We start from the raw sequence: 16800 nt of genomic DNA, 5'->3' as shown, positions 1-16800 counted from the left end.
TTTTTTCTATTAAACTATTTCGGTTATTCTATTACTTCTTTCGTTTTTTTCCTCTTCGTGGAAGGTCTTAGAACATGTTCCGCTTGTGATGCATCAAAGCAATTATTTTTCAACTTTCTTAGGACTCTGTGTTATTGCAACACCTATAGCTATGTTACTCTAAGAACTCACAATCCCATGCTTACTCACTAAACCTAAACAGCAACCCATCTCCTATTTGTAAAGGCAGCAGATGCAGAGCAAGGTGCAGAGCAGAAGGCAAAGGTTCAGGAGCTGCAGAAATGGCATGTAGTTTAGTAGCATGTTTGTAAAACTACCTGTAGCTTAGTGTAAATCATTAATAGCTGATTTAGTTATGGTTAATGGCCACGTGTATAGTCTTGATTGGATCTTTTGATAGTTTGTTAATCCTGCTGAAATCTCGCAGGTTAGTTAGGATAGATTAGCTATAACAGAGCATATATACAGGGGCGGAGCCAGGAATTTTTGTTTGGGGGGGCCAAGTTGCGACGCTAATATATTTATCAAGACAACTTCCACACCCACACACACATATATACACACACGCGTGCTTTTTATTACATATACACACATATATATACACACTTTTTTATTTGATAAGTTATATATATACACACACCCAACCAAAAAAAAAATATATATATTTTAGTATTTTCAATCAAAATTACTTTTGACGGCGATCTTTCATAAAAAATTCATTTTTTCCATTTTCATAGTCAAAATCTTAAAAAATTTTATTTTAAACACAAATTATCAAATTTTATGCTAAAGTAAGTAAAAAATCTTTCAATTGAACTAATGAAATTTTCAAAAACATGAATGATCCAAAACTTGGAGAAATAAGTTAGGCTCTAAACATATTTAAAGCTACCCTACTTTAACACATTATATGGCAACTAAAGACACATTTCATATGTAGTTTTAGTGACAAAATTTTTTTAATGAGTCAATGACTTATTAATCGTCACATAACGGGTTGAAAAATATAGATTTAAACATGTTTAATACCAAATTATATCAAATATTTAACAGATATAAAAGCACATTTTACAATAAAAAATAGAATTGCGAAAAAATAATGTTATATCTTTATAACTATTAGACCAATTATTTTTTGGTAAGAGTATTATTGGACTAATTCAAATATTTGAGGGGGGCCAACTCTTATATTTTAGACTAAATTTTGAAAACATAAAAATAATTGTATATATATTTTTAAAAAATTTAAAATTTTGGGGGGGGGGGCCATGGCCCCCCGCTTCACCTTGCTTTGGCACCAAAGACTTGGGCATCCTTGTTCCAAAATTTTACATTCTGCCTTAAATGATGTACCTTCTGTTAACATTTCTTCTTCTAGTGACATTTGCTCACAATGTGTTTCTTCTATAAGTGCTAAAATGCACAGATCTTCCTTTCCAAAACATATATCTAGTACTACTTTTCCTTTGAATTAATTCACTCTGATGTTTGGGGCCCTGCTCCTATTTTTGTGCTTGATCACAGGTTTTATATGATATTTGTTGATAATTTTCCTAGTTTTACATGGCTATTTTTGCTTAAACAGAAATCTGATGTCTTTAGTGTGTTTGTTCATTTTAAGTCTCTTGTTGAGAATCAATTTAATACCAAAATCAAAACTTTAAGGATTGATGGTGGTGGTGAATTTTTTAATCACAAATTTAAGTCATTTTGTCTTGATAATGGCATTTCTCATTAGCTTCCATGTCCTTAGAGCATTAGAGCATCCACAACCGGTTTTCATATCTTATCTTATTTTACCATCTCAAAAAGCTACTTTATCAATTATACCATTCCATTTTACAATACAACCAGCATCCCAAAACTCTATTATTTTACCATTTTATTAAAATATTATTTTTTGGATGGCTGAAAGAAAGAAGAGAAAAACAATTAACCACTGTAGCAAGAGAGAGGGGCTGAACTGACTGACGCGTTATTAAAATACACTATTTTGGATGGCATAGTGCTACAGTGCGATCTCATATGTGAGATTGCACTGTAGCACTATGCCAAAAAAATTTGGCCGGTCCCAGGTATAGCCATCCAGTTGCTGGAGCAATTTGGGCCCAAATGCCAAATATAATTTACATTTGGCATTTGAGAAGCCCACTGTTGATGCTCTTAGCATTGGGGAATGCTAATGCCAAATCTAGGGAAATTTGGAATTTTAAGCCCCAAAACCATCTGCATTGGGGAATGCTAAACAGCAGTATTGCAAATTTTTTTGCAATATGCTACAAGTGCAAAAAAANTGGCTGGACATTCAGGCCCTCCTTCAAACCAGAATTGGCTCACTGACACAGGTGCTTCTAATCACATTACACCAGACTTGGCTCAACTCTTTCTACATCAACAACCTACAGCTGATGAGACTATTATAGTAGGCAATGGGAAAGAATTACCAATTACTCATATTGGGAATGGTAAGCTTCTTACTCCTTTACACAATTTCAACCTTAATAACATCCTTAGGGAACCACAGATTGCTTCAAATTTACTTTCAGTGCATAAGCTTTGTTTGAAAAATAGTGCCTTTTATTATTTTGATGCTTATCGGTTATCGAAAAGGTTGAGTAAAGATGGGGTTTATCCTGTTACATCCTTTGCTTCCGTTTCATCTCCACCTACATCCTCTTTCAATTCCAAGTGTTTTGTTGTTGTTTTTGCTCAAACCTTGCTTTGGCACCAAAGACTTGGGCATCCTTGTTCCAAAATTTTACATTCTGCCTTAAATGATGTACCTTCTGTTAACATTTCTTCTTCTAGTGACATTTGCTCACAATGTGTTTCTTCTATAAGTGCTAAAATGCACAGATCTTCCTTTCCAAAACATATATCTAGTACTACTTTTCCTTTGGAATTAATTCACTCTGATGTTTGGGGCCCTGCTCCTATTTTTGTGCTTGATCACAGGTTTTATATGATATTTGTTGATAATTTTACTAGTTTTACATGGCTATTTTTGCTTAAACAGAAATCTGATGTCTTTAGTGTGTTTGTTCATTTTAAGTCTCTTGTTGAGAATCAATTTAATACCAAAATCAAAACTTTAAGGATTGATGGTGGTGGTGAATTTTTTAATCACAAATTTAAGTCATTTTGTCTTGATAATGGCATTTCTCATTAGCTTCCATGTCCTTAGAGCATTAGAGCATCCACAACCGGTTTTCATATCTTATCTTATTTTACCATCTCAAAAAGCTACTTTATCAATTATACCATTCCATTTTACAATACAACCAGCATCCCAAAACTCTATTATTTTACCATTTTATTAAAATATTATTTTTTGGATGGCTGAAAGAAAGAAAGAGAAAAACAATTAACCACTGTAGCAAGAGAGAGGGGCTGAACTGACTGACGCGTTATTAAAATACACTATTTTTGGATGGCATAGTGCTACAGTGCGATCTCATATGTGAGATTGCACTGTAGCACTATGCCAAAAAAATTTGGCCGGTCCCAGGTATAGCCATCCAGTTGCTGGAGCAATTTGGGCCCAAATGCCAAATATAATTTACAATTTGGCATTTGAGAAGCCCACTGTTGATGCTCTTAGCATTGGGGAATGCTAATGCCAAATCTAAGGGAAATTTGGAATTTTAAGCCCCAAAACCATCTGCATTGGGGAATGCTAAACAGCAGTATTGCAAATTTTTTTGCAATACTGCTACAGTGCAAAAAAAAATAATATTTTATTTGGAAGAAAGCTGAAAATGAGAGAGAGGAGAGAGATGGGAGAGAAGATATAATTTTGAGATATATTATTTTATTATGTAGATATATTATTTTAATGAGTAAAAGAGGAAAATAGAAGTTTGGGATGTTGAGATATTGTAAAATGGTATGTTATAATGATAAAGTGACTTTTTAGAATTGTAAAATATAGTAGCATTAAAATTTTCCAATGCTAATGCTCTTACACTCCTTAAAAAAATAGGGTGGCTAAAAGGAAACATAGGCATAATGTTGAGACTAGTTTAGCTATGCTTCATAAGACTAAACTTCCTTTATCTTATTGGTCTTATGCTTTTAGTACTGCTATCTATCTTCTTAATAGGATTCCCTCTTCTACCCTTAATTTTGTATCTCCTTGGCAGAAACTGTATCTTAGGAAGCCTTCCATCATGCTTTAAAGGTCTTTGGTTGTGCTTGTTTTCCTTTTTTGAAGCCTTAATCCTATCATAAGTTTGATCCCAAGTCTAGGTTATGTATTTTTTTGGGCTCTCCTCCTCTTTCCAAAGGCTACATCTGTGCCTTCTTCACCTTCTTCCTCTCTTCCTGTTTTTGATCCTTGATTAGCTACTTTGCTTCTTTTACCTGTTCCTTCAATTTTTGGTTCCCCACATGACACTGCTTTGCCTAGTTGTAATCCTATTCTTGCTCCCAATGGTGTAACTACTACCTTGCCTCATCCTAACCCTACTCTTGACATTGGTCCAACTATTGACACTACTACTTCCTTCCCTCCTCAAGACTCTACTCTTGCCCTTGTTCCCTTTGTGTCTCCACCTATATCTGCTCCTAGTGTTCCTACCAATACTCACCCTATGCTTACCAAGCCTAAGAATGGTGTCTTTAAGCCCAAAGCCTATTCTGTTTAGGTTGACTATACTGCTACAAAGCCACCCTCTTATGCTATGGCTTCTAAGTTTTCTCATTAGGTTGATGCAATGGATTCAGAATTTACTAGTCTTTAGCAGAAGCATACTTGGTCTCTTGTTCCTCTCCCTTATAGCAAGAATGTGGTTGGTTGAAAATGGGTTTATAAAATTAAGAGGGATAGCAGTGGCAATATTGCTAGGTATAAGGCAAGGTTGGTGGCCAAGGATTACTTTCAATAATACGATTTGGATTATGCAGAGACGTTTAGTCCTGTTGTCAACCCTGCCACTATCAGAATTGTTCTTACCTTGGCAGTGCAGTTTGGCTAGTCTCTTAGGCAATTGGATGTGTCCAATGCTTTTCTTCATGGTTTTTTACATGAGGAGGTGTATACGTGTCAACCCTCATGATACAAGGACAGCTCCAAGCCTGATCATGTGTGTCTCTTATATAAAGCTATGTATGGCCTCAAGCAAGCTCCTAGGACCTGCTTTGATAGTTTTACTTCTCAACTGTTTCATTTTGAATTTCATGCCTCTTATGCTGATAGTAATCTTTTTATTCTCATTCATTCCTCTCGTATTGTGTATCTACTGCTTTATATTGATGATATTATCATCAATAGCAATCATTCTTCTTTTGTTACTGAGATTATGAGTTTACTTGGTGCTTCCTTTTCTCTTAAGGATCTTGGTTACTTAAATTATTTTCTTGGGCTTCAAATTGAACACACAAATTTTGGTAACTGGAACAATTAGGAGATTCTATAGAGGAAATATAGGGTTATGCTTCCGGCGGCAACATGCTATGGGGCGGTGGGCCCTTTTGTTCATCAGTCCTAGTATGCTCAAGACTTGCTTACTAAGTTTCACATGCTTGACTACAAGCCTTGCTCTAATCCTTGAGCCTCTAATCATCAATTTGTACCAGCTTATAGTCCTCTTCTCTCTGGTCCTCCTATCTATAGGAGTTTGGTTGGGGTACTTTAGTATATGACCTTTACTAGACCTGGTTTGTCCTATGCTGTGCAACAAGCATATCAGTTTATGAGCAAGCCTACTCAACATAATCTTATAACAGCTAAGAGGATACTCAGATATTTGAAAGGATCTTTACATATGGGGTTCAAAGGACAAAAAATCAACTCTTTAAAGTTTAAGAATAAAAGGCAAAGTTCATACAAATTTTAGAGACAAAAATAATATTTTAGCATAATTAAGAGGTGTACGTTAGTCATAAGTTCAAGTATCTCTCTAATCGGTTAATATAGTAGTGGTAGGCTCAAAACTTTCCCTCTAGCTCAAAAGAAAATTTACTTCTTTTTCTGAAAAGGAAATCAAAAATCTAGGCTACTTGTCCCTACTCTGAGGTCAGGGATACATGGTCGGTAGCAGATTTTAAATATTGTTGTTTAAAATGATGTAAAAATTGTGGTTTAAAAAGTATTGTAAAAATACGTGTTTAAAATATTCATAATGTAAAAAATATGTTTGGTAGAATATTCATAATAACGAATTTTTAAATATAAAAAACATAATTATGTGTTTAGTAGTAGCCAAGTGATGTCACATGTATAGTAAAATTATTATTATTTTATGGAAAATGCTAACGAGTGCTCTTAGAACATTGATTAATAATCAATTTTAGGAAAATATTGATACCGCTTTTATGAAAAAAGAAAAAACTGTCAAAATATTAATTATTTTTTTCATTTCCCATAAAAACTTTCTTTAAATAGATTATTAACCAGTGTCTTAAAGGCACTCGTTAGCATTTTCCTTATTTTATTTAATGAGAGAGAAACTCTAACTTATTAAAATAGAACATTGATTAATAATTTATTTTAGAAAAATTTTAATATCGCTTTTATGGAAAATGAAAAAAACTGTCAAAATATTAATTATTTTTTTATTTCTCATAAAAATTTTCTTTTAAATAGATTATTAACCAGTACCACAAATACACTCGTTAGCATTTTCCTTATTTTCCTTATTTTATTTATCGAGAGAGAAGCTCCAACTTATTATTGTTGCCCTCTGTTCGTTCTCTTCACAGAGACTCTGCATTTCCTTCATCTTTTTATGTGGTTCTCTTCTCTTCTCCAGCTTGCAAAACCCAGAAAACAACTCAACACAAAATGTTTCCTTGCTTTTTATTTTCTCCTCCAATCCGAACTATTTAAATTCAAATGATTTTTTTTTTTTTTTTGGCGTCAGTGACTAATGGCAATTGTTGGTGTTAGTGGATCTAATAGTTTGGAGTATAATAATTGTATCTTTGGTGTTAGAAATTGCTTTCGTGATTGGGTTTTTGTTGGGTAAGCTCAACTTTTTTTTTTTTTTTTTGCTTCCAGTTACAGTGCGTTCATGGAGTTGAAAGAAAGGTGAATAGAAAGAGAAAGATGAAGAGGAAGATAATATGGTAACGAGAGAGGTGTGAAAGAGAGAAAAATAGTACCGGTTCTCTATGTCATGTCAGACTTGATGGGTTCTACAGTTTTTTTATATAATTACAATAATGTCATTCAATACTGTTACTAAAAAACTAAAAATTAATCTTGAGGTGCTTTCAAAGTACAGTGTCTTAATTAAACAACCTTGTCAAACTTTTTTTTTTTTTTTTTGAGTTCCATAATTTTCATTGTTATATTAATTTTTTTTAGAGAGTTTCAACTTATGGCGTCCGCTTTTAATGATAACTATTTTATCGTCAGATCAAGACACCAATCAGTTTTTGGTGTTGGCAGGGATTGAACTCTAAATCTCTTATACAACCATCAAAAATTTTACTAATTGAGTTAATTAGAACCTTCTTTTCATTGTTATGCTAAAAATTATTGTTTGGAATCACTTTCCAAACAGCCCCATACTTTGCTTAGTCTTTTTGTTAAAATACGGTCAAAAAAGAAGGCAACCAAAATTGAAAAAGGGTCAAAAAAGAAGGCTACAAAATGGTCAAAAACTGAAGATAAACCCCAAATTGTCACACAAAGACAAAATCATCTCTCTCTATATATACACGAATTTGACAGGGTTAAAAAAAAAAAAAAATGGGAGAAGTTAAGTTATTGGGAGTTAGGCCGAGCCCATACAGTTACAGGGTGATATGGGCTCTGGAACTCAAGGGTGTGAAGTACGAATATGTGAAAGAGGATTTAGCTAATAAGAGTGATTTGCTTTTACGATATAACCCAGTTCATCAGAAGGTCCCTGTGCTCGTTCACAATGAGAAACCAATTGCAGAGTCCACTGTCATACTTGAATACGTTGAGGAGACATGGCCACATAACCCCTTGCTTCCTACTGACCCTCATGAGAGGGCCTCAGCAAGGTTCTGGATCAAGTTTCTAGACGACAAGGTAATTTATTTGTATTCCAATAATCCAAGTGTTTATGCGTTTTATAATTCAATTTGATCTAACACAGGTTCTAGAAAGACACTTTTGCTGAATATCCAAACTCAAACACTTTACTCTTTGCAATGTTTACTTCTTATTGGATTGTCTTTTGAGCTAAAATTATAGACAATTTACCTATCTTGTGGCTAATTAGTGCATATGGTCAATTATATGCATTCAATTCAATTCCTACACTTCCAACTATTGATATATCAAAAAAATTTGTAACTGTTCTAATTACTTATTCAGAAATATCTATTTAATTAATGATTTGAATAATTTCTTAATCAAACAACTGCTGCATAGTACTTGATTATAACAAGAGGGATAGTATTTGAATAACAAGAGGGATGAAATAGTTGTTCAGCAATGATCTTATGATTCATTTTCGTTTCCAATAAAACAAGAAGTAGCATTATTGTTTCTTCAACTAATAAAATTAGGAAACGAAAAACTGGATATAATAATATATTTCTTTTCCTAATTAATAAGTGTTTCTTGAATCTTGTGATGCAGAGCCCTACACTCTTGCGGTTCTATTTAACTGTTGGAGAAGAACAAGAGAAGGCAACAGAAGAAGTAAGAGAACTGCTGAAAATCATTGAAGAGCAAGGGCTTGGGGAGAAAATATTTTGGTGGCGACAAAATTGGATTGGCTGACTTAGTGTTTGGATTTATACCAGTTTGGCTGGGAGTACTTGAAGAATCAGCTGGTGTCAAAGTTATGAAACCTGATGACTTCCCTCGCTTGCAAGTATGGATTGAGAATTTTAGGGAAAACCCCGTAATCAAGGCCAACCTTCCTGATCCCGATGAACTATTGACCCATTCCAAGCAGAAAAGGGAGGTCCTTTTGGCATCAAAATTAAATTGCATAACTTAAAACTATATTTATCTCTCTAATGCGGTCTTAATAATATATTATTATTTCGTCATGCCTTGCAATAATTATTTTTAACTCAACGTAGGCAACATGGGCATTAATATTTTGTATTTTTCTTTTATGAAATAATATTTCGTATGTGTCCAGTACCAAGTTAGTTAGAATACAATAAGGGTTAAGAGAATGAAGCAGATAGTCTCATTATTGGTTTGTCATCATTATTTCATATGCACAGGATTTATTATATCAGTGTGGGTCGAGAACTAGTTTTCCTACATGAAATTGTATTACAGTCTTCCATGGGTTATGAACTTATGATTTTGAGTAACAATTTATAAAAAGTAGTAGGGGTTAGTTCCAACTACCAACTCTCACTCTAAACTGTTGCATTCTCCTATTAGGCATTAGGCTTCAGGATAAGAGTAGTTATGGGCATGGGACGGGTTTAGATTGGCCCAACCCAAACCCAAATTTGACACCCTATATTTGAAACTTGAATCTCCACCCAACCTGTTCTTCCTTCTCAACATAAATTCTTAAAAGAAAAGTTTTGAATCCTTCTCAATCTCAATTCTCAATTAGTAGACTCATGACTTTGGCATTTGATAAAATGCAAAATGGCTCCTCGATTTTGACTTAATTTCAAATAGACCTCTTATACTTTCTATTAATGCAAAATGGCTCTTAATGATTACTTTTTATCGTCAAATCAAGACACCAATTAGTTTTTGGTGTAGGTGGAGATCAAACCTCAAATCTCTTATTCAATAACAAGAGATTTTACTAGTTAAGCTAACTAAAACCCACATGTTCTTGAAATATCATAATACACAAAATGATCATTTTGTAAATTGTGAGGGACTAAAAATGCATTAACTAATTTATTAGTATTTTTTAATAAAATTTAATTTGAAAAATTAAAAATCTTAAAATAAAATTTAATAATTCATTTGTTCTCATTCATGAATCATAAATAACAATATTGGTAGACAGGTTTGGCTCGTAGTCAATGCATTGAAACATTGAATGCATATTAGATATGACCCGTGTCCAATTTTGAATCCAATTTTAAAAACATGTTAGTCTTGTGTCCTCTTTAGATCTAGTGAACTATAGTGCACTGAACAGAAACTTTATCCTTGCTAGACCTTGTAATAGTAGTATGAAACAAACATTTTTCTTAAATGTTAAATTAAAAAAAAAAAAAAAAAGATAAAAAAAGGAACTACTTAAGGAGAAACCAAAAACCAAATGGCAAAACAAATTATCGAGAAATAAAATGAAAAAAAAAAAATATATATATATATATATATTTCTTGTAATTAATGGAATTAATAACATTGAACAAGAATCTCTACAACCAATTTTAATATTAGGTGAACCAGAAGAATCATCAGCAGATTGATAGCAAGAATCAGTTGAAGAAGAAAAATCATCTTCCAAAGAATCAGACAAATTGTTTGATTCAAGGATTCTGAATAATTCTTCTTGATCATTATCATCAATATTTAACATGTTAAACTTATTTTTTAACTTACCAGATTTTTGTGTACAATCTTTACTAAAATGACTAGGCTTTCCACAGTTGAAACATTTACTTTTACCTGATTTTTGGTTAACATGTTTATTAGAAACATTTTTCTTTTTAGCATAGAAATTATTGAAGTTAGTTTTGTATTTTTTATATTTTTTGTGACTTTTATCATGTTTTTTGCCCTTTTGCCGAGAAGGAGCAATCGGGGGCAAACCATATTGTTCACAAAAATTACCCATTTCATATTTAGCTTTTCTTTTATTTTTTAATTGGTATTTTAACAGTTTTTCATCATAGCACATATTAATACCAAGTTTTTTAATAGTGCTTAAAATATCACCATAGGTTAAATTATCATAATCAATAGAATCATTTTTACCAATTAATTCTTGTTTTACCTTATGAGCAAAGATAGGAGGCAGACCGTCAACAAGAAAATTCTGATTCTAACTTAAGGGACAACCCCCTTAAATAGGCAAAATTCGGAGTGAACAGTGTCATGAACAGTAACAGGTGAATAGTGACAGGTGAATAGTGCCAGATGAATAGTGACAGGTGAATAGTAAAATTTTCATTATTGTCTTCCAAACTTCCGTAGCATGGAGCTTGTCATTTGCTTATCCAAATCATGCAGAAAATAGCTTTGAAACACTTTAGACTTTAGTCCAAACTAGTCTTTTAATATATATAATATATATATATATTTAAGAGAGATCAAGAAGTAGAGATGAGCCCCGATGCAATGAAACAAACAACTTGAATCTGCATGTTGTTCCAAGGTTGAATAGAAGTTCTTGAGCGACTTTTGCTGCATTATCAACCAAACAGTAGCAAATGTACTAATTTGAACTCGAAGGCATGTTGTGCCCATTTAAGTTATTGGGCTTGTTTTATGGGCCAAGCAGATTGGTTTTAGCCCATCTCTAGCACATACTTAAATATTTCTTTAGCCAAGCAAGATTCTTTCTACGATTAAGTTAGGATCTGGTATACCTGCCGCTAGAATTCAAGTACGTTTTTTTTTTTTTTTTTGAAAAACTGAATTCAAGTACCTTGTTCAGAAAATAAAAATATTAAGGTGTGTTTGGTATAGGTACTTAAAAATTGTGTTTTATTTTTTGAAAATATATGTGAAAATATGTGTAGGTGAAAAAGTGTATAGAAATACATGTAATGTTGTTTAAAAACTGAAAATTAGATTTAAGCTCGAATTTTCTATTGTCATCTCACTTAGTTGTTGGATCTCTCTTTCAAAAATCTCAAGTTATAAATTATAAAAAAAAAAAAAAATACTTTGTTAATTGATAGGATCTATATCTTCATGGTTGCTTCTTATGCACCATGAAATTTATGCATTTAAATACAGTTTATTATTACTGCACATCTTTGATGTGATGGTCATTCTATAAGTATAAGTGCTTATAGAGTGTGGGGGTGTAAGGGCCGGGTTCAAGTCTCCAAAAAGGAAATTTACACACATATACACTTAGATTATAAATTAAAAAAAAAAAAATACTTTGTTAATTGATAGGATCTATATCTTCCATGGTTGCTTCTTATGCACCATGAAATTTATGCATTTAAATACAGTTTATTATTACTGCACATCTTTGATGCGATGGTCATTCTATAAGTATAAGTGCTTATAGAGTATGGGGGTGTAAGGGCCGGGTTCAAGTCTCCAAAAAGGAGATTCACACACATATACACTTAGATTAAATTTTTTTTTAAAAAATACTTTGTTAATTGATAGGATCTATATCTTCCATGGTTGCTTATGCACCATGAAATTTATGCATTTAAATACAGTTTATTATTACTGCACATCTTTGATGCGATGATCATTCTACAAGTATAAGTGCTTATAGAGTGTGGGGGTGCAAGGGCCAGGGTTCAAGTCTCCAGAAAGAAGATTCACACACATTTACACTTAGATTAGACTAAAGTAAAATTTATATTTATATTAAAAAAATGAAGTTTATTTAATAATTTATTTAAAAATTTGGAAAAAAAAAATAAAAATTAGCTTATTTTTAAAAAACTAAAGATAGATCTTTGAAAAAAAGTTGAAAAAAAAAAAAAACAAAAAACAAAAAGCTGAAAGTTGTAACAATCAACACTAAGCTGCCATTCAAATGTATCAAGTCAATGAAGGAAAGGGCGGAGGATATATATATTATATAATATAATATATAATTTTTTTTTTTATTTGATTAACATACATGATAAAATATATCTGTTTACACCATATTTAGACAATTGGACCTATCTAAGTGGAGTCAAACATGGCAACTACTTCAATAAAAACAAATTTTCTCCTAATCTTTTGTATTTGAAGCCTAAAATTTAAAAAGACCAAGAAGATCAATCCATTTTGGTCAAGCATATGAACTTATTAGCTGGTTAGAAAGAATAGCATATAACTTAACAAAATGGAAGAAGTGAAGCTACTGGGAGCTTGGCCTAGTATTTACTGCTATAGAGTCATATGGGCATTGAAACTCAAGGGTGTGAAATATGAACATGTAGAGGAGGATCTTTCCAACAAGAGTGATCTTCTTTTACAGTACAACCCAGTTCACAAGAAGGTTCCGGTGCTCGTCCATTGTGGAAAACCAGTTGCTGAGACAAGTGTTATTCTTGAGTACATTGAGGAGACTTGGCCACAAAATCCCTTGCTACCGAATGACCCTTTTGAGAAGGCCTTGGCTCGGTTTTGGACAAAGTTTGAAGATGACAAGGTAATGCATTTCTTTTTTCCTATGAAAAAATAGTTTCCATTATAATATCTTTATCTCTATGCTTACCAATTTGCAATTGAAGAATGAAATTCTCAAATTTATGCAATTTTCTTCCCCTTTAGTTCAAATTTCTCAAGAAATTTTCAAATGCTTATTACAAAGTTCACTGTTTATGATTATAAACCAATGCTTTCTTGGCCATTTGGTGTAAAGCTTTATTAAACCTCTCTTTTTTAAAATACAATTTTTTGATTTTAAAAAGTTTAATTTAAAAAAATTATAAAAATAAACTGTACCTAACGGATACAAGGTGAACAATATTTTTCATTAAAAATTTGAGAACCCATATGAATTCTTCCAACCTCAAGACTAGAACAGTTGATTAAGATAACCACATATTTGGGCTCCACAGAGCCCAGCCTTTTTTGCTTTCTTTCGTGGTGTAGGGGAAGAGCAAGAGAAGGCAACAAAAGAAGCCAGACAACTGTTGAAAATAATAGAAGATCATGGCCTTGGGGAGAAGAAATTTTTTGGAGGCAATAAGATTGGATTGGCAGACTTGGCCTTTGGATGGTTATCTGCCTGGCATGAAGTCATGGAAGAAGTAGTTGGTGTAAAACTGATGGAAGCAAATAGCTTCCCACGCTTAGAAGCTTGGACTAAAAGCTTTAAGGAAGACCCCATGATCAAAGAGAACCTTCCTGACCGCGATGAAATGTTGACATATTTCAAAAGCCTAAGGGAAAAATTTATTGCATCAGCAACAACATAAATATAGATTCATAAATATAAATAAGGATCATAAATGTGGCATGCACAATTTGTTCTTTATGTCTCATTGTTGGAAAATTACTACATGAATCTTAGTTCAACATGCATAACAACCAAGAAGTGATGTCTATGTGGGAATAAATCAATTTCGGCCTCCTCATTGCTTGGATATTTTTTGTATTATCTCTTGGATTCTTGGGACTTTGAAGTGTAAACCTTGCCTTGTATACTCTTGCTTAGTTTCCAACTTCAGCATATTCATAACTAATTTGAAAGTTAAAAGAGTAATATAAATAGGGTGGTTTTAGCAGGTCAGCAGCGTATATTATAATTCATGCATGCTTGGTAGATGAACAAGGAGAGACAAATCATAATCAGTTATGAAAAAATTGATTTCTTACTTATTTCATAAAATAGGCCAGCTGTCTTAAAAGGGTCTATCGTGACATATTCCTAGAATATTCAGTGGCATATTCCAAAATATTTCATAAAAAAGAAAATAAAACCAATTTTTTTTTAAAAAAATACAACTATAGACCCCAGCCAAAAAAAAATTAAAAAAAGGTTAAAAAAAGTTCAGTACTAAACCAAAAAATTTTAAAATAAAGGACGTTTGCAAACGCCAAAGTCCAAAAAATTAAATCAACTCCTTACCGCACTTTCCCACCTACTCCCACTAGCTTAATTCAAAATTCGAAACCCACCTAACCCCACTTAATTCTCACTTAGAACATTTCTTATAGAATAGTTAAATTTTTGTACTGTTTGACTAATAAACAGTGACATTTAACTTTTACCTATTCACTTTTTTAAATACACTTTCAACAGATTCTCTATCTCATTTTATATCTAATTTAAATATTATTTTTTCATTCATTATTTATTCTTTTTTTTAATAACTACACATCTTTCAATATTTTTTTATACAACACATTATTATTATAATAGAAAAAATGTATTTGCATAATGAACAGTAGCCCATCAGACTTATGGGCTACTGTTCATTAGCCCCAAAAAAAAAAAAAAAATTCATGTTTGTCGACGCTGTTGGAGCATCCACAGTGTACCTCATTCTCCAAATTTTAGCTACTAGAGCCAGATGCCCAAATCGCTCGAGATGCTCTTACCTTATCAATCCCTTGTCTCCATGTCTTGCTTCTTTAGACACAATGAGCATTGTATATTAAAATTTGGGGATTACTATAACCACATATCATTGACGTGATAGTTATTTCGCAAATACAATGCTCTTGTGGGGTGGGGAGAAGGGTTGGAATTCAAATCTTTAAGAAGAAGTTTTACACACATATACATTTAGATTAAGTTAAAGTAGAGTTTCTATCATGTATAAAAATTAAATAAAAAAGTGTAAAATATACTTGGACTCTAAATTTTTATGTTTTTTTTTTATTTTTTTATTTATTTTTAGAATGAAACTTTTTATGTTGTCATAGAAAAAGCCCATATACTTTTTTTTATCACCAATTAGTACATAAAGATATTGTAGTAAAAATAGACCCCTTCTTTTAAAATTCCATCAAATTGTAAATGGAAATGTGACGTGACTTTTCATAATTAATGTACCTCTTGAAATTTTATGCTGTGCAGTAAGATTGCGTCAAGTATTTTTTTCGGCCAATTTTTCTTTAGCAAATTGACGGATTCTTAACAAAAGATTTTATTTTTTTTTTCTTTATTTGGCTATAGTATCAAGTTTATGCACTGAATTAGCAGGAAAAAAAAAAAGTTAAAAGAGGATTTGAAGTTTGAACCCAGTTTTCCTAATAAAACAGAACATGTTACACCACCGAGTTAAGCCTCTTTGATCACCTGTCAAAGTTAATTTAATTCACTTATATGCTCTCTCCACCACCTAGTCCCATTTTGGGGCGTTAGAAAGAAAATAATTTCTTTAAAAAATTAATAATAATAAATAAAATAAAATAAAATCTTAACAAAGGGGTCTGACAATCTCACATGGAAAAAGAGCCCATCATGTTAATAAAATAAAAATAAAAATATTTTTATTTTTATTTTTTAAAAGCCAATAATTAGCCATTGACCTAAGGCTTGAGCCACATGGTACCCTCCCCCCCCCCCCAAAAAAACATAATTTATCTAGTTAAAGCTAATTAGTTTTTGCAGAATAAAGATTGAATTACATTGAACCTGGCCTTATTCAATAATTAATAGCCTATAAATAAATATAAATAAAATGTCTTCTAATTGTCCAAATTTTATATGCTTGTAGCTGAAGCAAGGGAATCAATTTGACTCTCCTAGGAGTGTATATATATATTTTTTGTGAACACTGTCCTAGGTATATATGAACTCACTAACGTAGGAAGAAAATTAAGAAAATCTATCTATGGAAGAAGTAAAGCTACTAGGATTCTGGCCAAGTCCATATGCTCATCGAGTTATATGGGCACTGAAACTCAAGGGTATCAAATATGAATATGTAGAACAGGATATATTCAACAAGAGTGATATGCTTTTGAAGTACAACCCAGTCCATAAGAAGGTTCCTGTACTTGTTCATGGTGGGAAACCCATCGCAGAATCCATTGTCATCCTCGAGTATATTGATGAGACTTGGCCACAGAACCCCTTGCTTCCAGATGATCCTCACGAGAGAGCTGTGGCTCGGTTCTGGGCAAAGTTTGGAGAGGATAAGGTACTTCTGCACCACTAATTCATTATTATGTTTAATCTTTCATTGCATAAAATCAGACCTACAACCTTTTTTTTTTTTTTTTTTTGATATAATTTCACCAACAACTTTGTTCCCCTTAATTGTTACTATTTTTTTTTTTTTTTTTTTTTT

General features: G+C 32.3%; 2 protein-coding genes and 1 pseudogene across 2 annotated transcripts in view; all 3 read left to right on the top strand.

The window, feature by feature from the left end:
• Nucleotides 1-7696: 7696 nt before the first annotated feature.
• Nucleotides 7697-9288, top strand: LOC112013872 (probable glutathione S-transferase; annotated as a pseudogene).
• Nucleotides 9289-12733: 3445 nt separating this feature from the next.
• LOC111994802 (probable glutathione S-transferase) lies at nt 12734-14142 on the top strand. The gene is made up of 2 exons (XM_024026683.2): nt 12734-13202; nt 13615-14142. Exons 1-2 carry the CDS (start codon nt 12894-12896, stop codon nt 13972-13974), a joined length of 669 nt encoding a protein of 222 aa, XP_023882451.1. The 5' UTR covers nt 12734-12893; the 3' UTR covers nt 13975-14142.
• A 2199-nt stretch (nt 14143-16341) lies between these two features.
• The window catches only part of LOC112038507 (probable glutathione S-transferase), a 6078-nt gene continuing 5619 nt past the window's right edge, over nt 16342-16800 (top strand). Inside the window, exon 1 of the mRNA XM_065768536.1 lies at nt 16342-16650. Within this exon, the coding sequence (XP_065624608.1) occupies nt 16342-16650 (309 nt within the window). The remainder of the gene's footprint in view (nt 16651-16800) is intronic.

This window comes from Quercus suber, unplaced genomic scaffold, assembly GCF_002906115.3.
Source record: "Quercus suber isolate HL8 unplaced genomic scaffold, Cork oak 2.0 scaffold_956, whole genome shotgun sequence".
NCBI lineage: Eukaryota > Viridiplantae > Streptophyta > Magnoliopsida > Fagales > Fagaceae > Quercus > Quercus suber.
Note: the sequence above shows the minus strand (reverse complement) of the source record. Positions and strands in the feature narration are given on the sequence as shown.